We start from the raw sequence: 23,809 nt of genomic DNA on the forward strand, positions 1-23,809 counted from the left end.
GCAGTGCTCAGAGCATATGCTGTATGCTGAGCTGTGTGAGATGCACAGAGCATGCACAGTTCGGGTTACACAAAGATGTGGAATACAGTCTGTGGCTTTACGCACGATCACTATGCCATGTTTCCTCAGCAACAGATTTTAACATCAGTGTTTGATCAGATTTAGTTTTCTTGAATCTCTCAAATTCATCTTCTCATTTCCTGTCTGCCTCTCCTTTCCATTCTGTCCTTCTTTCCAGGAGCAGCATGCGCAGAATAGCTGAAGTTATGGCTAAAGCTGACAGGAGAAAACATGACAAGTTCTCCAACCAATTCAACTACGCCCTCCAGTGAGCTCCATCCAGCTGCTGTTAGGCTTCAACTTTTTAAAAGAAGGAAAGATTTTAATTTATTGATGTGCACTTACAATGAATCTGGTTAAGAGATTAACATTATTAAAGTAATATACAAAACATTGTTTGAACACTCTAATTTCACTGCTGTTTGATAAGCTAAACATTAAGGACAAATGAACATACATATTCCTAACTTTTGACCATGTAACAAATCACCTTACTATACGCATGACATACGCTAAATAAGGTAACGGGCGGATCTGATACCTGGTGTGGACAGACACTGCTATCTGCCTAATGTGTTTGAAAGCTACGGAGATACGCAGAAGGGCTCTCCCTTTTTCTCACTATAATGTCAGTAAAAATCATATACAGTATATAAACGAAAGACTGTACAAGTGAGGAAAATAAGACTAATAGTAACAATATTAAGAGACCCTATTTGTAAGCTATGTTAACATTGCAGGCCACTGATAACACAAGTATAAAGCACTTTAACAGCAACAGCAACATGTTCCCCATTCACAACTGCCATACACCAAGATAGACATATTACAACCATACATTATATAGTTTTCATTATGAATTACTGATAACTGACTGAATTTTCACTCTTGTTTTTTCTAGTATTTTCTAATTGAAGTTGTTGTCTATATTTGTATTGTGTTTTTTGAAGATGAAAAGCAGCCAGAAATTCATAAATGAACATGAATGCAGGTTAAAAGGATTTGTACCAAAAATAAACTGTAAATCTCTTTCCTCCACTTTCATGAATTCAGGGTTCATTCAGCAAACAGACCTGAAGCACCATGTTGACTGTGACTTCAATTTATTCAAACTCAAAGTAAAGGTTTTGTTCTAGATCGCTATTCATTCAGATCGGATCATTAGAATGGATATTTAGGCTTTGAAGAGGGTGAGTTAGCTGTCAGTGTGTAATCTGATCACTGTAAGGTGAATAGAGATAGGGATGCTGATTATTGTCGGCCAACCAGGAAGTTAGCATCACACTGGTTCCCTCAGCAAAAAGCCAATGAGATTTTTCCAATGGATTTTGGATTATTACAGAAAATAAGCTCTGTGGCACACACGTTTATGACACACTTTTTTTCAGCCAGATCATCTTCACAAAGGAACACCACTTTGATGATTTTTTTGAGGCGTGAATGCAATCGGCAGAAGTAAAAAGCTAATGTTAGGATATAATCAAACTACACCACAGTCTGACTAGTGTTCGGCGTAATAACGTTTAGTATTCTCATTTAGCCACTTGTTGGCCTTTTTAAAGACGGGTAAAGCAAATTTTATGTCTACAACAAAATATTAAAGTCCTCTGTTTATGTTAAACACAGATCTTATTTCAGGCATCTAACCAAATACCCATTCAAAACACATTGACTTTGAGATGAGGGAACCAGAAGTGCAAAAATCCTGACATTTCCAGGTATTAGTTCTCATTATTGTAGCACTCAAAACATATAGCAAAGTTAGTTTCACAAGAGGCACACAAAAAAAGAAAGGTCAAAATCAAAGCAGCAGAGACTGAGATATCTTGACTTTTAGTGTCTCGTTTGGATCAATTTCCAAAAACACTGGAACTTACATTTACCATTATGTAACCAATGACTTCTTTTCATTAGACCCTCCCTGCATGGAAAACACCAACAGTGTTTATATTACGTGCATCTCCTTTAAATGTGCAGTTTCCAAGTCCAAACTGGGATGACCCTGATGACATCATCCAGGTTATTTTTTGCACTTGGCAAAACTCTTCCAGAGCCACAGGAGGCATTATCAAACAGGTTTTATTGTGAATGTTTAAAGATGATAAAGAGAACTGGATACAGCGTTGGATCGAGGCCCTGTTTATTTCTATGAAAGCTGCTCAGTGGTGCATGAAGCAAAAAAATAAATAAATTGACTGCTAGGTATAAAATTACCTAGATCCTCTGCATCTACAGGTTGCATAGAGCAAGCGCACGACCAAGTCTAAACGTTTTAAAACTACGGTCATCTCTTACTACTAGTGCTGCTAACCGATAGCTGTTTGGGAACAGAGATGTTAATACATACATTATTGACAGATTATTAATGGAGATCAGCTCCAGGTGTGTCTCTTCCCACACCTGATCCCAATGCTCTCCTGAAGGAGTGGGTGGAGCCCTCTGGCCGGAATGTACTACCCTGGACCTCAGCCCCTTACACACGATAAAGCCTTTACGGTATACCGCTCATGGATGTATATAAGACAAGAAAAGGGATAAATTACAGCCAAAGCATCCATCATTACAGCTAATTGGAAGCCGACAGAACCGGATCTGCCATATAAGCCCAGGTGGCAACCGCAGGTTCTGAAAAGTGAAGGCAATGTGGAAGTGCCTTAAACTTGCCCTTTTTGTTGAAGCCATCAGAGGGCGACTCCTCTGGTTGTATAGAAGTCTAGTCTAAAATGACTCTACTTCTCTCTTGATTTATTCCCTCAGTAAACATTGTAAACATGAGTTTAATGGTCTCAATTTCTAGTTTCAAGTCTTCTTCAATACAGCATGATGTTCATTTAGTAAATTATGGTCCATTTAGAGTCAAATGGACCATAAATATGCTTCAGGGCGGGGCTACCTTGTGATTGACAGATCGCTACCATGGCATTGTTTGTTTTTGTCTCAGAACTTTAACCCTTTCAGTGTGTTTTTACAATTTATAAAAGTTAATAGTAACATTTTGGTATCTTATTCAGCGTTCAGTTGTACTTAGCTCCACTCCCTCTTGTCACTTCTGGTTGCAAAAAAGGCGATGGCCAAAATGCCGAACTCAAAGCTCTAAAACTGTAGTTCACAAACCAATGGGTGACATAACAGTGACTACGTCTATTTCTTATATACAGTCTATGTGTGAGCATGTAGGGTGCAGTCCCGAAGGTCTGATGCATGTTAATTATGCCTCAGATAATAACTCTGGATTCAGTTGTTAGTGAATGTGACTACTTTTAGGACATAATGATTTAAATGACGGCTATTTAAGTGTTCTCCCTGTACACTTATTCTTTCAACTTTAGTTTTCACAGACAGTACATTTCAGTTCATATGTAAAATTGTCGGAGGGCCACTTTATTATTTGGATTACCATAATGATCATTGTGTTTTTGAGAGAAATCATTGATTGAAGGTTCTTCATTGACTGAACTGGAATGGAAGACCCACCTTCAAATGTTTGTTTCGTGTGAGGCTGGTAATTGAACCTGAGGGATGACAGCTGGCTGTTAGCTCAGGCCATATCAAGTAATTTATAGTACAACCACGGATTACCATGCATGTGTGTGTTGGATTCCTGTGTTGCACTCTCGCTTGCCCAGTTATGCCCACTGATTTGACGAGTTGGGAGTGAGAATGTGTTGCTTCTGTTATGAGTGTGGCCCACACAGACTTATCTCATACCTATTTAGAAACTGGGCAGTGCCCATTGGGCCAGGGCCCAAGGACCTCCATCTCCAGCTGCTGCAACTGCTGAAGATGACACATAGGAGTCTCCGTTTCAGTCAGAGTCCTGCATTTCAATTACATGATGGATTACTTCAGGGGTCACTAATAGGCAGACAGCGGTCCGAGTCCGGAATCAGACATTGTTGTATCAGGACCCTGGACTTAAAACCGATTGATAATTGATAATTATTCAATTTTAACGGAGCGCTTCTATTTTAACATAGATGATTTATTTAAACATTGATGTGGACTAGAGGAGCCGGGGGTCGAAGCACCGATCCTCTGATTGAAGGATGACCCGGCTCTACCACTGAGCCACAGTGGCCCCATGATGTTGGGGAGTTCCATTGCTCATGCTGCAGGCTACATTAGCCGCAACTAGCTTAACAAATCTCTGACTAAACTGTGAACTTGCATTATGGGTAACATAGGCGCCATGTAGAAAGAAGAATGTGTGGCATTAAAAAGAGGATATCTCTGGTTTTGCTTCATCTATTTTTATCCTTTTTTAAACTGCTTATCGTGAGTCTGAATATTTAGGAATGCAATCCTGAATCAGTGTGTGCTTTTTTGTTGACATTAACACTGCTGAAAGCTACTCTTTCAACTATATGTCATCGCTTTGTTTGTTTTTTTGCTAGTGAAAAGATATGCCAAACTGAAGATGATAAAGCCAAAGCATTTACAATCTTAAAGCCCTGTCATTGTAAGAATGTTAGCATGTTGATGTTAGCATTTAGCTCAAAGCTCTGCTGTGTTTAAGTGCAGCCTCACAAAGCCACTAGCATGGCTGTAGACTCTTTAGCTGTGTACAAAACCCACTTACACCCATTTGGCTTTTGTCCTTAGTGGGAAAAGTTAAAATCGCCATTCATTCCCAAGACAAATGAGTCTGCAGTAGATGGCTTCAGCTCCGATTGTACCTGCATATTTTGCTGGATAAAATGCCTTTGAATTTGTTATTTGGTCTGTTTAGGTTTACAGGGGCCTAGTGCACATCCCGGGAAAACACATTCAGTAAGAGGTAGGTTGTCAGACTGTGGCAACAAACCAACACAGACATAGGAGAACACGGACTTTGAACCTAGGACCTGCCTGCTGTGAGGAGACAGGGACACCATGCTGTCCGGTTCAATTAGAATGAGTTCACTGGGCTAGTTTTTCAGAGTTTAATTGTAATCATTTTAATATCAAAGGACGATATCATGTTGAGCTGAGGATTCAGTACATCCAAGGATTTTATGGAAACTGTGAACAAATTCAATAAATAACAGAAATGAAAACAATCACAGCTGGAGTTACACGGTACTGACAATAGATCAAGCCATTCCTTAAGTCATAAATAAACATTCAAATATTCAGACAGACTTTTTTTTTTTTAAACAAAGAAATCAACTATTTGTCTATTACGTAGTTTAAAACAGCATTCGGAATAAGGAGCTAGAACATAGATTTATGTACAGTTTCTGGCAGATATTCACATTCTATCAAAATAATCCGTTGAAATTAAAGCCTTCAAATGTTGGTAGTAAAAAGGGAAGCAGAGCTGAACACTGACAGTCTGTCTGCTGAAACGTTTCAGTTTCCATGGCATCAGAGTGTGTTTCTGAGGATGAGTCTGTCTGGTGTGTGTGTTTGTGTTTGTAGATGGGCACCCTTCTGTGTGTGTGTGTGTGTGTGTGTGTGTGTGTGTGTGTGTGTGTGTCTACAGGTGTGTGCTGTAGAAGGCGGGTGCAGCGTAGCTCTGTGTCCCCAGCATGAAGGGGGACAGGACGTGGCTGGCGGTGAGGAAAGGAAGCTGGACCAGGCTGCTGGGGGGGTGATGGTGTCCGGCGTAGCCAGCGTGCATGGCCAGGTGCCCACTGATCGGAGGGGACGGGCTGAGAGGGCTAAGGCTTCCCAGGCCTCCCCCTCCTCCCATACCTCCTGGTCCTCCTGTACCGGTGGGGGCGGAGGTGTCTGCTCCAGGGTTCTGTTTCTTCCACTTGGTCCGACGGTTCTGGAACCAGATCTTGACCTGGGTCTCGGTGAGGGAGAGCGACAGGGCCAGGTTGAGCCGCTCACAAACTGACAGGTAGCGCGTTGATTTGAACTTGTTCTCCAGCGCCACCAGCTGCTCGTAGGTGAAGGCAGTCCGGGCTCTACGGGGCTTCCCTGACTTGGAGTCCGAGCCAGAGCGCTTCCTCTTGGGTTTGCCCTGCGTGCCCTGGACCCCGTTGGCCTGCACATCGGTCATCTGGCCTGTGGGGTCTCCTCCAGGGCTCTTGGTGTCTCTGCCAGGGTCCTGGTGGCTGTGCTGGCCCAGATCTCTGTCTCCATTATTGGGCAGGGCTGAGCTGCTCTCCTCACTGCTGTAGGGCCCGTCTGGAGCCTCTGAATCTGGGGTCCCGGATCTGTGGTAGTCATCCTCCTCTTGGCTTCTGTATACAAAGCCTTCCTCTGGAAATACACACACAACAAAGATGATGTCAAATTAACATTGCTTAGCACTTATTGTATTCATATTCGTTTGTTGCACTTATTTTATTTGTATTAGTTTGTTTCTGCACTGTACTTTTGCTCTGGTTTATGCTCTTAGATGCTTGTTTAAAAAAGGAGATGCACCTATGACTTCTGGTGACTAGTAGTTATCTTGATTACCTATGTTGAATACACTTATTGTAAGTCGCTTTGGATAAAAGTGTCTGCTAAATGGCTGTAATGTAATGTAACATCCACTGACTACATGATCACAATTTTACAGTATGAAGCAAAAATAATCAGATTTGTGTGTATGTATATATATATATATGTATATATATGTATATATATTTGTGTGTGTGTGTGTGTGTGTGTGTGTGTGTGTGTGTGTGTGTGTGTGTGTGTGTGTGTGTTGCTGTAGTTCCTCCAATGGCCACTATCTGACAGCCTCAAGAAAACTACTGAACAAATGGCATCAGTGACACACATGTTGAAGTGGAAATTGTCAGATGGCTTTGTAAATATAGAATTCTCTCCCAAAACCAGGGCTCAATTAACCCACTAGGGGCCCCAGGGCCCCTTTGGATGCATGTGTGTCATTAGATGTTGCCTTGTGCCCCAGAAACGTGACCACCTGCCCCAGGTTTGTGTTGTGTCATTCAGTTTGGTAGTAGTTTGTGGTCATTTAATTAAACACAAATATGCAATAGAGATATGCACCGTGTCAGCATAGTACCAACTGAAATAATGACGGCATTAAATCCAAACTTTGAAACAGGGCCCCTCTTCAAGACAGGGCCTCTATCATTTCAGTTCATATCGTGCTTTAGTGGTATTTATTACTAAATACATTTGCAATAAATCAGTGTCACACTGATGGGTGCCTGAGGTTCCCAAAGGCCCCCAGGTGTGAGTGTTCCCCAGTTGGTAATTCAGTCTTGTCCACCTTTCTGGAAGTGTAATCTAGTGTGCAATATATGGCAACTATGTACTATAGAGATAAGGCTTAAGGAATGTGGCTGATTGACAAGAACAAGACAAGACACAATACAAAACAGTAATAAAAATGTGATCAACAATCAGCCACAATAAAAAGCATTGAGGCCTATAATCCCTAAATGACTAATTACATCATTTAAACACTGATCATTCTTTAAAAAGAGTTCCAGAGAAACTAATCACACAATTAGTCAAAGTGCTAAGTGCAAATGTCATTCTCTATGAGTTATCAGCCAAACATTTGGGGATCATACAATTAGGAGGAGGAATCTAAATTAACATTTGACTTTAGTCAGCAGGCCATAGGAAGCCCACCCTGTCTTCATCGTGTACACATCCCTTCCAGCTGGAATACTATTTTGATATATTAATCCAAGAAAATACACATAAACAACATAATGAGTAAAAATGCAGGAGAAGCATTAATGCCCTAATCGTTTCATTTTATATTATGTTTTGGTATATTACCAAACAAATTCCAGAAATGAAAAAAAAAAATGTATACACTTTCAAACGTTCTGAAATGGAAAAAAACTTCAAGTAAAAAAATACAGATTCTATAACTATTCTATTCGATGACTATATAAACGCAGGAAGAAAACCCAATTTCACACCACATTTATTTTTTAGATGAAAAGAAAAGTCAAGTTTGTTAACCACAGTAGTTTAATAGTAGTGTTCCTTTTTTGGCTGCTCACATTTGAATTCTTTGCCCAAAGAAGAAAGTAATATGTCATCATGATAGTCCAGGCTGATGATGAAATGTATTTTTGAATCATACTTGGTTAGTCCATTCTTTATAATAACCTCTGATTATCTAGCTCTTTCAGAGAATAACAAAATCTGAGTTAACTATTGGACCAAACACGTTGTTATTAATTAATAGTTAATGGTAATTACGGTAATTGGAGTAATTATGAATCTAGAACACATATAGAAAATTATCTCAACTAATTTGATTTTAAATGGGTTTACAATAAGGACCTTTATATACAGCTTTAAGTAGTCAAAAATATGTATTTACTATTCTTTAGGAATGTGACGGAAAACTACATTTAAATAAAATATAAACTCAACATGTGTTTGAGATGGGAGTTATTTGTAAAGGGCTATGGTCACAAAGTCTTACTTGTCCTATTTGTAATGTAATTATCCAGGCCAGTCTCAGTCTATAGGCCTATTAGACCTTTTTGAACAATGGTGTAGAACAGAAAATATGAAGGCTACCTTCAAATATGAAAAAAAACAATCTTTGGATTTTTACCTCATGCCTTCTCTCTTTTTTTTTTAACTGGGCTTCAATTAAGACGTGGTTTTCTTTTCTTGTTTGTTGTTCTTCGGCAGAGAGCTAGGTCTAAGAGAAACACAGTTTTTTTCTTTTTTCTTTTCAATTTCTGATTCTTAAAAAGATTTGGGTTATGAAGGCCTTCACTGTAATCCAGAGAAGAGGCTTCTTCTCGAGGCCCGGTTCTGGACTGCTTTAAAAGGGGGGGGGGGGGGGGGTCACCAATGTCTATACTGTTGAGTGTTCTTTAGAACTGTAAGCTATAACGTGCACTGCATGCCCCCACTAGTACGGGCAGGCTGTGTACAGTAATCAAGTTGCTTTCCACAATGTCATGGACTAACCAGCCAGTGGGGAAAAGTAACCAGCTTGGGGGGTCCGGGGGCGTAAAATATTGATGCGCTACATTTGCTAAAAATAAAGTTGGAAAAGAGACTATGATGCACCCTGATTCTTTATTAAAAAGCTGAATAGCGAGTTATAAGCGACTGATGTGCGTATAGAGGTCTGGAGGTTATACTAGCAGCCTTGACGGTAACCAGTGAACGGCCGTGCGTAACAGCACTGCGCTCTGACAACGCACTTCTCAGAGGCTGCGGATTTATCAGCGTGTCAGTCCTCCATAAAGTCCGTCTGACATTTCAACTTGCCACCGTAGTTCAGCCGTTAAATAACCTTTTTAAAACAAGCCACAACTTAAGCGTGCGCGCGCGTCTTAGGAGCGCTCCGGTACTCAAACAAACAGAGTTTATGGAAAGCTGATCGAAAAAGTGACACTGCTCACTCGCTGCGTCTCCATGTTGCATAGGGACAAACCAACCAATCAGATATTAGCAAAATCTTTTGATGTGTCATTTTTGATGGGTTGAATCGACGAGAACAAAGTCTAATTATTATTATTATTATTTTTTTTATTTTTTTTTGTAAATTTGGGCTGAAGGGATACTTGGCGCTGGTGGGGCAGTCGGAGCATTTGGCCCATTAACTCAGGATTTAGACAACATCCGAACAGAAACAGAAAACAAAGACACATGCTCACACTCTGAAAAGTTGCCAAATGTACTATTCCTTAAAACCAGTATTCACGCAGAAAATTGGATGAATGCAACATATAAAGGGGAGATTAGTGAACAAACGCTACACAAAAATACACCCTCAAAAGAAATCGAATAGAAGAGAAACAAAGACAAGCAAAAAGTCCACGTGATTTCCTGAACTTTGATGAACAGGTTTGACCTACAATTAAAAGGAGAGTAAATACTGACTCGGCAATGATCAAATTAACACAAAACATAGATCAAGATTTAGAGAAACGAAAATTGTTTTTTTAAAGGAAAGAAACGCTGAATTATAGGCCTAGCAGTTAGTTCAGCGAACTGAAGTGGAAGTGGCAGTTTAAAGACAGTTTTGACGGAGAAAAGAAGGGCGCACTATTTAAAAGGAAAACAAACAACATTAACGGGGACATTATAGGCTAATTATGTGTAAACTTAGACTTACTGCTCTGGTATTCCTCCGCACCGTAGCAGCCTTTGCTGGGCTCCAGGCTGGGCTCGCGCTCCCCAGTTCCTCCTCTCCGGTTCTCCGCTCCGTACGCGCTCAGCTCGCGCTCACCTCGGTGACTCGCGTGCTGCTGTTGTCGTCGGCTGCTCGTGAACTTGTTGGGGTCCAGAATGTCCAGTACGGAGAAAGAGGTGGTCCGGTGCCCGGTAGGGCCCTGACAAATAACACATTGGAATTATTCATTCACAGTATAAATTACAGTTAGTAGCTCCATTTTTTGTTTGAGCTCCTTGTGTGTGAGACCCTGCGGACCCTGCTGCACGAGATTCTGGTGAAATCTAATTCACCTATTTTCAATCGAGTTATGTATTAATTTATAAACATGTCGGCTATTGTTAATAATTTGCAACACTCGCCATAATTATTTCAAACATATTTTTTAATAATAATAATAACACGAATAATAACAACAACAACAATAATATTAATAATACAAGTTGTAGTAACTATCTGTGAAATAAGGTAATTACATTAATGTCATATCTGTAAATAGGGTTGAGGCATTGAAAAAAACTAAGACCTGAAGGCAGACAAACACCAGTGTGAACAGCACACATCACGGCCAATAAAACGGACGGTGAACTGTCTTCATTTATAAAGCAAACACCCGCAACGTTAGCGCAAATCAAATATTTCCTATAGCCACCATGTAGCGGTCAAAAGGGTATCAGAAGGTGAACGAATCAATCCCATTTGTATTTATACATGTCTGGTGTGTATGGCCAAAAAAGAAGTCAACTTTTATTCTTATTATTTCTGGATGAAAATAACTGTAATACAAAGATGTTTTTTTAGAGTTTAATGCAAGGATTAATTTATGATTTCCATACAAAAACAATATTCATATAACTTACATCAGTATGACCTATGTGCACACCGTGTTTACTAGCTATGTGATATAGATATGTACACTGAATTTATATTCTAAGATTTATGTCGAGCCAAAAAGGTGGCCAACTGTATTAGGCAGATAAAAGATGGTGCGGTGGCTCAGTGAGGCTTTCCACTGCACTACATCCTAGTTAGGATCACTCATTTATTAATGAGGCCAGTCTGGAGCATGTCGACATGAATAATCCCACATTAATAATATTATAATTCGCTCTTTGAATAATCCGAGGGCGCATGCGGGTAGTACCCAGGGGCCTATTAACATCTGATAATAAGAATAATCACTGTTATTATGATCAGATCTGCGATTAAGAGGACCAATCCTCTATTTAAGATACGAAGAGTTCATTACAAACCTGGGTTGTAATTTACGACAGTTACATTTCATCTAATGATATGGGCCTCTATGTGAGGGATTTCTCGAGAACTAACCACTTTTTAAAATGAAACGTTATTTAAACTAATAGTTCATAGAACTTTCGATTATCTGAGAAATTCCAATTTAAGGGAAATGGAAAGATAATTGTGTTTGTATGCTGGAATTCAGATTAAATCACATCCTTCTGAAATCGTAGAATTTACATGTTTTCATTCAGTTTTTATAGATTCTAGCGCAATAGAATACTGAACAGTACAGTAACAGTACATTTCCCTGTGAGCTTTTTGTTGAAACGCATTGATGGTATCTGTAGGTGTATCGTTTATTTTTAGTGTTTCTCATCACATTACCGCAGCAAATTGGCTGGTAATTTTACTGCTATGTCTTAATTAAGGCCTCATCTCCCTGCTGCCACCAGACAACCACAACATGACAGCACAGGCCCAAAAGACGGAACTACCATTATCATCATCCTCATAAAAACAACAACTGACACACAAATAAACATTCTACACATCATTCCGCTCTTGAAAATTATTTTCTTAGTCATGGTTAATTTTTCGGCGGTTATTTTAAAAGGGTTTTGTTTTGTTCGGCTGCTCCCCCCGCGCTTAAAAAAAGCGCTTTATAAATAAAATGTATTATTATTATAGAAAATAATAAAGTTTGGTCCCATGCATCTACCTGCTGTGGCGGGGCTAACACCGGGTTAGTCGGTGGAGGTTCCAAGTGGTTCTCCACGGCCTGAGCATCTCTGCCTCCCGCCACCGCGTTGGAGAAGAGCCGCTTTTCCCCGGCAGCACCTCCGTCAGGAATGTCTCCGCTGTCCGGGCCCACCACGGTCTGGACCCCGTCCCCGCCAGGCGCCGGTAGCGCTCTGTCCCGACTCATCACGGGCTGGACCGTGTCCGCCACGGGCCCTGCTACGGCTCTGTCCCGGCTTATCACGGTCTGGACCCCGTCCGCTCCGGGCCCCGGTACCGCTCTGTCCCGGTTCATCACTTTAATCTCCTTGTCCCATATATTAAGAATCCGATTTAAAATGAAGGAGTGGTTCAAAATGACAAAAAGATTCAGACCAAACCGTTTAACGGGACACGGCTAGGTATTCACGTGAAAACAATAACTTCACCCCACAGGCCAGTTCCTGAGTCCCATCAACATCCAATGCGAGATGATGTGTTCAGCCCGTTAAAGTTTTCCATCGGTGAGAGTCCGGGCAGCTGAAGGGCTTTGACTGGATCCCGTCAAACTTTAAATTTCATCTCTCTGACTTCTTCTCTCCGGATCCTTTCCCTTCATCTTCCGCAATCACCGCGACAACACAACGTCTCCGGTGATCTAATGTCTGTCCGTCTTGTACGGCGCCGTTATCCCGTGTTGGCACACACACATAAACAGCGATCGGTGTCCCGACCTCCAGCCTCGCGCGCTCTGTCTGGTCACCGGCGGGTGCGCGCTCTGGAAGCTTGACAGGAGTTGTAGGCGGGACGGACGCTGATCTATCTCTCGAGTAGTTAAAACTAGCTCGCACCTCCTCTCTCTCCCTCTCTCTTGCTCTCTCCCTATTAGTTAAGCGAAGCCTCCTCTCCCCTCTCTCGCGCGCTCTCTCTCTCCTCCAGCTCATGCAGCTCTCAACGCCTTTTTTGGCTTTTAGCTGGCCCCCCGAGGACCCGCAATCATATACTCCCATATGTCTGTGTATGTGTGCGCGTGTGTGCGCGCGCGTGTCCAGCTCCCTCCTTATTTATACATCCCCATTCAACTCTACGGGTTTTAATTGGCTACAATTGAATCCCACTTCCACTAATACTCTATTATCTCGGAGCTTCGCGCGCGGAGCGGTGCGGTCCGGGCCAGTTCTCTATCCGAGCACGAGCAGAACCAGAGAGCAGGAAGCGCGCGCTGGCTCTTCCTCTCAGTTTATCGCAGACCACACGGTGTTCATTTATTTACATGTACAAAAGGGAAAAGTTAGGAACTTGTAAGCGAGCCTGTATGGAGCAGGTACAGGTGTGCAGGTGGTTGTAGACAGTTTACTACAGTCACTTATTAGTTCTGACGGTAGAATTAGTGTTAACTATGCCGCACAGCTAACGTTACAGTAGCTGCTGTGTCGCAAGGTTAACTGGCGTGCACCGTAATTGATGTGTCGCTGATGTGTAATGTGTCGCCTCACTCAGCTTTACTTGTGCATCCACATGAAAGGAGCCCTTATCTTTAATGCAGATTCCAGGGAAGGGCCTCTCCTCAAAACTCAATTACGGCCTGAATAAAGCCCGTAATGTCCCCGCTGCAGTGAAATATTGATTCCTAATCCTTGGCAGTCATTACTATGCCAGAAAATAATAGACCACAGAATTGGATTTTGATTTAACACACGACGTGTTTATTCTAATGCTAGGGACTTAATATTCCGTCGACTCTCATGTTCAGCCACAGAGGAGAGGGGATAGTGATGGAGGCTCTGACGCCACACTTTTTATATTGTTGTGGAAGAAATTAGAAAAAGAGAGAGGGGTGATGGGACATCTTTCCTGTCCTCCGCCCTGGCCCTAATACACAAGGTCAGCTCCATGTAATTGCCTTGCTCAATGATCCTTAGGAGGAAGAAATTAAAAGTTGAGCAAAATAATGACTGAAACAATGAGACATGATTAGCCAATCAGAGAGCTAACCCCATTACGGCGGCCCTTTGATCTACTTCCTGCTTCTGCCTAGAGGCTTTATGGCTTTATTTTAAAACAGTCAATATATTAACCAGATTTTAAAATATCACAGCAGCTTATTCACCTTGGGAAACATAAGCATTTTAACTATGGTGGAATAAAACTACAAAGCACTGCCAACACACACTGCAACAGGAACATTAAACAGAGAAGAAGTGTTAAGGAAAAATATTCAGTTATCCATTTTTTTCAGAGATGCAGAAGCTACAGCAATATACCACATCTAATATTGATAATAAGCTAAAAAGAATGATAAATACATGCTTTTAAATAATATAGTAATAATAAAAATACCACACATATAAAAAACCTGGTAAAGGTACAGTATTGTATATCAACATCTGCAGTAAAATGACATAATTTAACTGTGTGTGTGTGTGTGTGTATGCGCATATGTGTGCATCTGAATGTGTCTCGAGGGGGTAATTGACTCAAATTAATAACTAATTTAAAGTGAGAATCTGCAACATGTTCTCCCTTTGAAGCTATTTCTGCCTCATTTTATATGAGGACATTTGCTCCTCACAATGATAGCACCGTACCACACACACACATACACACACACACACACACAGTGGCAGTCCCTGTTCCCACAGTGTGTGCCGGCACAGTGTGGTAACACTCCTAAGCCTCTCCCCCTCACCAGTCAGTATGCATGCGTGTGCGTGTGTGTGTGTGTGTGTGTGTGTGTGTGTGTGTGTGTGTGATTGAGCCTGTGTGTGTGTCTTGTGTCTATAATTATTCTAATGAAGGTTAACGAGCTCAGCTCAGCCTCCTCTTTATTAAATTAATCTCAGACAGTAATGAATCATAATTACTATAATTAGCAGCTTGAGCTGCCTGATCTCACGCTGGTGGTCAGAGTGAGGCGATGATACAGAGGCTTCAACCTTCATCTCCTCATCCCTTAGCCGTCTCCACTGTCTCCGTCTCTGCTTGGTTTGAACACATATACTATGTCCACACTGAACATGTATTTAAACAGTTTCTTGAGTGTCCACTACTGATATGATGCACTTTACATCATTTTTGTTATTGCACAATGATCAAAGTTTCATTGGATGGATTCTGAGACACAGTTCTCCCTTATTATTATTATTATTATTATTATTATTAATATTCACTTTTTCCTGCAGAATTGTCCCTATTATTTGTATTCCATGGTGTATTCTAGTAATTTGATACATTTACTGGTCATATTTTAATACATGCAAAATTGTATACACTTTCTTGTGTTTTTGTGAAAGATTGCATATCTAATGGTAATTATAGTATTGTGTGTGTGTGTGTGTTGTGTGTGTGTGTGTGTATATATATATATATATATATATATATATATATATATATATATATATATATATATATATATATATATATATATATATACACATCATTAAGGGCAATTTGTTTTATACAGTGATAATATCAATATTGTTTAGCACATTACTGTAGCAGAAGAAGAATCCTGCCAGTCAGCATCAGTGCTCACAGCAGTCACATTAATCTTCCTCAGGAAAGGCTTTGTAGTATACTTGCATTTGATATAACAGTTACAGCTGAATTTTAGTGTCTCACAATCTAAATGTTGTTTGTGAGTCCTGTCAAAGCGGGATGGACTTGACAAGAAATAGTGACAGGAAACACTGAACACTTTAAAAAAGATTTAAAAATAAATGTAAACAATATTAAATGCTGACACAAAATGTATGCTGTCAACAAAACTACAAAACTGACATCTGTCCAAAACCACTGGCTTTCAAAACCCATATCAGTAAGGTCTTTTTTTATTGTTTAACATATAGTTCAAATAATTTTCCCATCTCTGATTCTATTCCCGTCTCCCTCCTGTTTTTATCTATCTCTCTGCTTCCTCCATCCCTCCTGTTTTTCTATTTTGTGTCTTTTCAAGGTTCTATATTTTAGATTAGACCTCCTCCTCTTCCCCATTACAGGAGTAATAGCCCCCCATCCTCCACTAACACACACACACACACACACACACATACACACACACACACACACACACACACACACACACACACACACACACACACACACACACACACACATACCCACAGTTAGACACTCAGATAACATCTGACCTGAAGAATTAATTAAATATGATAGCTGATTAAAAATAGCATAACTAATAGTGTAATATCTCAAGCTGTCGTCTTTAATAGTCAACATTGTGTGTGTGTGTCTTATCTGCTGCAGACAGACGCTCTCACTATTGATTCCTGTTCATTTCAGTTGTCAGGCAGACCACTCAGCTCATCTGGAATCATTAAACTCTACTGTCTGCCTGTCTCTGTCTCCCGTTTTGTCTCTCTGCCCGTCTCTCTCTGTGTGTGTCTCTGTCTTTTTTTACTTTTATCCATCCATTTTTTACTCATTTCAATTCTAGCTATTTTAAAAAAAAGGACTAGTGAAACATTGTAACAGCATTGCAACCAGGCAATATTACATCAATTGATGAGGATAAGGATATCTTCTTCCTCCTCACAAACTATTAAAAACACATCAATGAGCCTGGTTGGTGTACTGTGACCTGCTGTTTCAGGAATTTACTGAGCCTTTTAAAAACCATGAGGCATGCATTATTCTATATTTTTACTGTTGACTAATTCAACAAATATAATTTAGAATCAAAATCAAAATAAACAAATATAATAAAAAAAGACCAAAACCAACTACAGTATGTGCAGTTTGTCTCGCAATACCCTTTTTACTTCCCTGGCTCTCAGCCCCAAACTCATTGGTTTCAAGTGAAGATCCAGTGACCCAGTGCTTATTGTGTTTAATAGTTTTTGGACAACAATGGAGCTCTTTAACACAGAGAAAGAAGACATATCAGGCTTTGGATACACACAAAATACCTGGTAGGAGACATTCAATTCTGGTTTGGTTTTAACTAAAAATATTACACATTAGTGATATAGAGATAACATACATGACCCATAATATTACCCATAGTCTTAATTGTCTCTCTCTCCATCTTTTATAGTTAAAAACTAGATTTAAACCGGCAGGGATCAACTCAGAGAGTTATTTCCCTTTTCAAAATGCCCCCTCCCCCACTGTTAGTGCTCTAGTGATCTATATATTCAGTCAGAGGCCTTATGGGCAGACATGTGGGTGTTTGCTTTATTCCCAGTGAGAGCCCTGACTCCTTTGACTGGGCTATTCAATCAAATGCCTTATAGGTGAATAATTACAGATGGAGAATTACACACTTGATGTGTTGTTGATCCTGAGCTAAATGTGACACATTGCATTATTAAAAAAATGTTAATTGGCCAAGTGACTTAAGCAGGGAAGTCCAAATCAATGTGTATATTAAATGAAATGAAATTTCAAGAATTACCAACCCAAAGAACTATCCTGTATAACTAGACTGTTCTCACTTTGTATCTATTTTATTTTATTAAGTTTTGCTTTGTTGAATCATTAAGTTGAACCAGGAGAGGAGAGGAAGAGATGAATGGATGGATGGATAAATGGATTGATGGATGGGTGAATGGATGGATGGATGGATACCTATCTCTGCCTGGCTGATTTCCATATTGTGATCAAAATTTACTCACGGTCAAATCCCCATTAATGTTTTTAATATTTCAAAACAAGTCCTCAGTGTGGTTCTGGTTGATCTAACAAACAATGACACTCAAACTGCTGACCAGGCACTGTGCGTATATACACATACACACACACACACACACACACACACACACACACACACACACACACACACACACACACACACACACACAGATGACCAGCAGATCAATATTTATGAGCTATCATGTTCCTGACAAAGCAAGAAATTATGTCAGCCAATCAGCACAGTCTAAAGCTCAGAAATGCTTTCACATTGTCTTCTAATTGCTTAATCAATTAATCATTCACAGCTTCTCCAGTGTTGCTATATACTAAATAATACTGGCATAATTTTGTCTACATAAAGTAAACATTGGTGTCATGGAACTGAAGTTGCTGTTTGGCTTTTCGAGTAGAATGTTGGTGAGTGGTTTACATTTCTCAGGTATTCAAGCATGGAACTCATTAAATTGATGCCAAGCCGGATAAACTGCATCAACTTTTGAAATAGTTATAGTTGTAGAATAAAAGTCACCGCCTGAGGAGCTTTAGCCTATTGATACCAGACAAACATATTCTATAGTGCACTGTAGATGAAAAGACATGTAGACTCTGTAGAAACTGTCCCTAGACCTCAGACTCTCGGGGGCCCTGAAGGCCTCCTATTCAATTTGTGTCAATTGCAATTAGATTAACTGTAAATTTGTGTGGATGTGCACCACTGAAGTATCAACTCTAACCATGAGCAAATTAGCACCCTATCATATCTTAAATACATCCTAGTCAAACATTCAAACGGGGGGGCATAGATTTTACCGTTGGGTCAAAGAGCAGGTTAATCTGGCCATGTGTGGACTGGAAGCCAGCCAAGCTTGGAGGATGGTTTGTCATTTTAGTCCGTATAGAAATTCATGCAATTTGTGATAAAGGTAGTATATTTGTCTAACGTTGATATCTAGTTACCATATAATAACACGCAATAAGGTTGTTATTGGGTTAAACCCACAAATTAAAGCAAACATCACGAAAACTTGAAAGAACATGGCATTCCACCAATTTGAAAGAATCTCAGTTAGTCTGGCGAGACAGTCTTATTTAAACCTCTTGAACCCTAACCCTAGTTTTAGGCCTCTGCTCGAAAATTGCATACCCATACTAAAAAGAGTATATCTCTGCAACCACAAGGTGTATTTGAATAATTATGGTGTTTTAATAAAGGGAACATTTGTAAGATTTGTTCAGATGTGTACATATCAGTATATGTTATTGTATATGAGTAAATGAAGATGGCACACAGCACAAATCGAAAATGTTCAGGTTCGTCGAAAACAAAAGCATTTTCAGGATGATTATTTATTTGGAATGATATAGCTGCAGGTCTAAACCTCTCCCAAATCATAGCACAATATGTGAACAGTCTCTTTGCAAAGTGTGACTTTGATAAAGTGAAGTACAACAAAATTAGAGAGGTTTTAGTACAGAGGTTTCAGATGAGGTCTCCAAAATGCTAATTTTAGCACAATGTGTGCAATTTTAATTTTCTCATGTCCCAAACTATATATTTCACTTGTATATCACTAATGGTGTTCAACACATCCAAATACAGCAGTTTTTGCTTTGTTTTGAAGGCCAGAATCCTCTCTGCACCCTCTCTGTGTCTGTCTGACGAGTACATTTTTTTTCTCGATTCCAGCCCTCTCCCCTTCCAGGCCTGTCTCAGCGACCCATTGGTCGATTTCAGTGATTGACACCTCTTTTGATGCGTTAGAGGTTAGAGTCCATAGAATTCACCCACGTGAAAAAGACTGACAGCACTGTTAGCCAATCAGAATCAGCAGAGTGCCGTTCTGTGACGCGTAGTGGCTGTGAGTCACAAAAATTCCATCCCACCTCTCATTCTCCGCCAATCACCTAGGGACGCCCGGACTCATTTAAATGTAAGACCAGACGTAGCTGTAACGTATTCAGTGAAGAAATTACCGGCAAAATGATTTTATCACAGATAAACGACTACGATAAGAGAAATTTTACAACAATCATTTGATGAAGCGAAGTGTATTGCTGATGTTCATTGGCTCATATCTCGCTGATGCTGTGTTCTAGCTGGATTTGATGCACATGTCCAGAATCCGTGGACTGTCTGCTTCTTTTTAGATATTGTGTGTGCATAACGCATAAAATACCACAGCCGTAGAGCAAAAAATGTGGATGTTGCCTAGGTGGCACTATATGGATTTTGATATTTGGTAATAACTTTAGTTAGCTGTTGAGTTGTGTTTGGAGCATGTAAAAATGGCTTACAGAGTCTTGTAGCCCAGGCTCTGCTGTTTAATCTGAAGTATAACATCATTATATTCGTTCTTTATAAGTACATTCTTATTCACTCTGTACGCTAAACTTTCTCCGCAGCCCCCCCACAGCCCCCCAAAATGGGGGCGCTTGGGCTCAAGAGGACATATAAGAAGACCCTCCGTAATGCCAGAGCAGCCTATTACTCATCATTGATTGAGAAAAATAAGAACAACCCCAGGTTTGTCTTCAGCTCTGTAGCCAGACTGACAGAGAGTCACAGCTCTGTTGAGCCGTGTATTCCTAGACCTCAGTAGTAATGACCTCATGAACTTCTTTGATGATAAGATTATAACTATTAGAGACAGGAATAATAATCTCCTGCCCTCAACCAGTACTGATATATCCTCAAGGAACCTTAGGATATAAGGTTTAATCAGCTGTAAACCCTGATTAATTGGCTTTACTGGCATTGAACTTCAACAATTTCTACGTCTAAACCGTCTACTTGTCTCTTAGACCCCATCCTGACTAAAGAAGTTTTACCGTTAATTAGCACGTCTTTACTAAATATTATCAACCTGTCTTTACTAACAACACTATCAAAGTAGCTGTAATTAAACCTCTTCTTAAGAAGCCCACCCTTGATCCAGAGGTGTTGGCTAACTATAGACCGATCTCTAACCTTCCCTTCCTCTCTAAGATCCTTGAGAAAGCAGTCGCAAATCAGTTGTGTGACTTTCTACAAAACAATAGTTTATTTGAGGATTTTCACTCAGTATTTAGAGTGCATCATAGAGACAGCTCTGGTAAAAATAACTAATGACCTTCTAATTGCATCAGACAAAGGACTTGTCTCTGTACTTGTCTTGTTAGACCTTAGTGCTGCGTTCGACACCATTGACCATTCCATCCTGTTACAGAGACTAGAACATTATATTGGCATCAAAGGAATCGCTAAACTGGTTTAAATTGTATTTATCAGATCGATCTCAGTTTGTGTATGTAAACAATGAATCCTCCATGCACACCAAAGTTAGTCATGGAGTTCCACAAAACCTTGGAACAATTCTACAATCTAGAATAGAATTTACAATCCTTCTCCTCACTTACAAAGCCCTAATTGGTCAGGCACCATCATATCTTAAGGAGCTTCTAGTACCATATTATCCTACTAAATCCTCCTTAAATTCAGGGTTACTTGTGGTTCCTAGAGTCTTAAAAAGTAGGATGGGTGTCGCAGCTCTGCTCATTCTCTCCCATCACTCCACACTCTCCTCACTCAGCACAACTCCCCTCACCTGCCTCCTAATTAGCTCATTCAGTGCACCTGTTAGTCCCCACCTCATTAGCTCTATCACTCTCACCTGCTCACTCTGCTGCACTTACTATATAAACCCCTGCCTCTCAGTCACTCTTTACCAGGTCATTGTCTTATCTACCCGCTCGTCTTGTTCCTGGCTTCCCCGTCTGCCTGCCCTGCTGGATCCCCCCCCATCTCTTTTCTTGTCGTGGATTCCCTGTTGTACTCTGGTAACGATTCCTATTTTGTTCTGTTATCATTAAAACCCAGTTTCACTGCATCTCCAAATGTCTGCGTTTGAGTCCTCCACCACACCCTGTGACAATGTGAGCCAGAGCCTTCAGTTATCAAGCTCCTCTTCTGTGGAACCAGCTTCCAGTCTCAGTCAGGGGGGCAGACACACTCACCACATTTAAGAGTAGGCTTAAGACTTCCCTTTTCGATAATGCTTATGGTTAGGGCTGGCTCAGGTTTGGCTTGGACCAGCCCCTATTCAATTCAATTCACTTCAATTAAATATATTTTTGTACGGCTCAAAATTACAAATTTGCCTCAAAGGCTAAAATATGTTGCTTTAGGCCTAGACTGCTGGGGGACTTCCTAGGATACACTGAGCTCATCTCTCCTCTTCTCTCTCTCCTTCTGTATAAATTCATGTCCCATTAACGCACATTACTAACTTTGCTTCTTCCCCAGAGTCTCTGTGCTTTCTCGCCTCGCAGGTTCCCATGGATCGTGGTTATACCTGGACCATAGTAGTGCCTCCTGCCGTGGTCCTGTTATATGCATTTAATGTGTTGTAAATCTATTCTGTTGTTCATTCTGTACACATGAAATCTATCACACTTCTGTCCATCCTGATAGAGGGATCCCTCCTCTATTACTCTCTAAGGTTTCTTCCTTTTTTTTCTTCCCGTTAAAGTTTTTTTTGGGGAGTTTTTCCTGTTCCGATTGTGAGGGTCTTTACAATGTACAGAGGATGTACATTGTAAAGCCCTCTGAGGCAAATTTGTAATTTTGGGCTATTCATAATAAATTTAATTGAAAAAATTATTGAATAAAACCTAGCTTTGCTTTTTTAAAATTCAGTTTGTTTTACACTATACATGCACTTTTATGATAATTTTTATTGAGCTGCATTATTTTGTTTTTAATGTTCTGTCCCCTTCACAATAAAATACAAATAAAATCTCCAGAGCAGCAGGAAACAACTTCAAGCAATTGAATGATACTAATCATATATCAGGGTGTACAGTATATATTGTAACATCTTATCAGTATCAATCCAATAATTTACAAGAATAAATAATATTGTTTCAAGCCTGGCATACTTAGGCTAAGTATCATACTGATTTGATACGTTGGTTATCATGTATTAATGTCATGATTTTGCATATTAATTTATTATTATGGCTGTTCCTGTTTGTTTATAACCTGTTTGGATGCACAGAGTTGATGTGTAACTTTTTGTGCATTTAATTTCAGTCCCAAGTGTAACAGTCAGCATCTTCCAGGGGAAGCTGCCAAGGATCCACCTGCTGGAGGAAAAAAGCAACAACAAAAATGTTGAAAATGTTCCATCCAAATAAATGTTGCATTTTTTTTGCATGTGATTTAAAGTAATTTGTGTTCATATCCCTCAGACAATTGGAAACAATGGTGTGTTTAGTAATACATTGGGACATTTGGTAACAATGTGTTTATTAGATGTCTGCATCTGCACAGAGTATCAGAGTAACAGTAAACTCAACTGTACACACGATAGTATTGCAATAAAATACACCATAAAATGGACATGAAAACGACTGGCAAATGGATTTTGGCAAAAGCGTTAATACACATGGACCGGTACAAGAGACCCTCTTCAGATGAGACAGAGTGGGGTAAAACGTAAAATCACTTTAAGATTTTTTTGTGGATCTTTAGGGCTAAAATGGTTAAACATAACACCTTATTCTCAGAGTGGCTCTTTCATACAATAGCAATGATATCTCCACTGCACAGTCCTTCAGTGTGAATGTGTGTGTGTGTCAGTGATTGGTTTCTGTTTTATGGACTGGCTAGCAGAGTGCTAGTAATCCGTAGAAATAAATCTGCTTTATTTGACCTTAGCGTTAACTCCAATAAAATACGCTTTACTGCTGGGAGGAGACACGCACCCACACACACACACACACACACACACACACACACACACACAAACAAACAAACCTTAGTGAGCTATCAGGTCATAGCTGGCTACTAGACAACATTTATAAGGACACAGAGAGGGAAACCTTCTCTCTACCAGAGTCCACTCACATTCCTTCAACTAATGAAACTGCGAACTCTTGTCCAGTATGTTGCTTTCTTCTGAACAGGCCCAATTCACGGCAATGTCTCTTCAATGTCCAGAAGGTGATGCTTGTTCTAAAAAACAAGTTTTACCTTATTGCTAAATCAGATTGCTATGTGATTAGGCCATCCACTGCAGGCATAATACACAGCAAGCCGTGGTG

General features: G+C 40.1%; 2 protein-coding genes across 4 annotated transcripts in view; one reads left to right on the forward strand and one right to left on the reverse strand.

Annotated features, from left to right (window-relative positions):
* The window catches only part of uvssa (UV-stimulated scaffold protein A), a 43,730-nt gene extending 42,632 nt beyond the window's left edge, over positions 1 to 1,098 (forward strand). For all 3 annotated transcript variants that reach the window (XM_068714184.1, XM_068714182.1, XM_068714183.1), the window contains one exon: positions 239 to 1,098. In XM_068714184.1, coding sequence (XP_068570285.1) covers positions 239 to 332 — 94 coding nt within the window. In that variant the 3' untranslated portion in view covers positions 333 to 1,098. The remainder of the gene's footprint in view (positions 1 to 238) is intronic.
* Positions 1,099 to 5,246: 4,148 nt separating this feature from the next.
* Positions 5,247 to 12,389, reverse strand: nkx1.2lb (NK1 transcription factor related 2-like,b). The gene is made up of 3 exons (XM_068715347.1): positions 12,075 to 12,389; positions 10,058 to 10,274; positions 5,247 to 6,252 (listed from the first exon to the last, which is right to left on the reverse strand). The coding sequence occupies exons 1-3, from the start codon at positions 12,387 to 12,389 to the stop codon at positions 5,519 to 5,521; spliced, it is 1,266 nt and encodes a 421-aa protein (XP_068571448.1). The 3' UTR covers positions 5,247 to 5,518.
* Between the last annotated feature and the right edge of the window lie 11,420 nt (positions 12,390 to 23,809).

Source organism: Cebidichthys violaceus, unplaced genomic scaffold (assembly GCF_023349555.1).
Source record: "Cebidichthys violaceus isolate CVI_PGR_0920_01 unplaced genomic scaffold, fCebVio1.0.p SCAF_2, whole genome shotgun sequence".
Classification (NCBI taxonomy): Eukaryota; Metazoa; Chordata; class Actinopteri; order Perciformes; family Stichaeidae; genus Cebidichthys; species Cebidichthys violaceus.

Bases quoted from the DNA above. Each gene is read 5' to 3' on its own strand.
- nkx1.2lb (XM_068715347.1), bottom strand. From the start codon at position 12,389: ATGAACCGGGACAGAGCGGTACCGGGGCCCGGAGCGGACGGGGTCCAG. The intron at 10,275-12,074 runs GTAGATGCATGG...GTTATTTGTCAG, and splicing joins TGTTAGCCCCGCCACAGCAG to GGCCCTACCGGGCACCGGAC. The intron at 6,253-10,057 runs GTAAGTCTAAGT...GTGTATTTCCAG, and splicing joins TGCGGAGGAATACCAGAGCA to AGGAAGGCTTTGTATACAGA.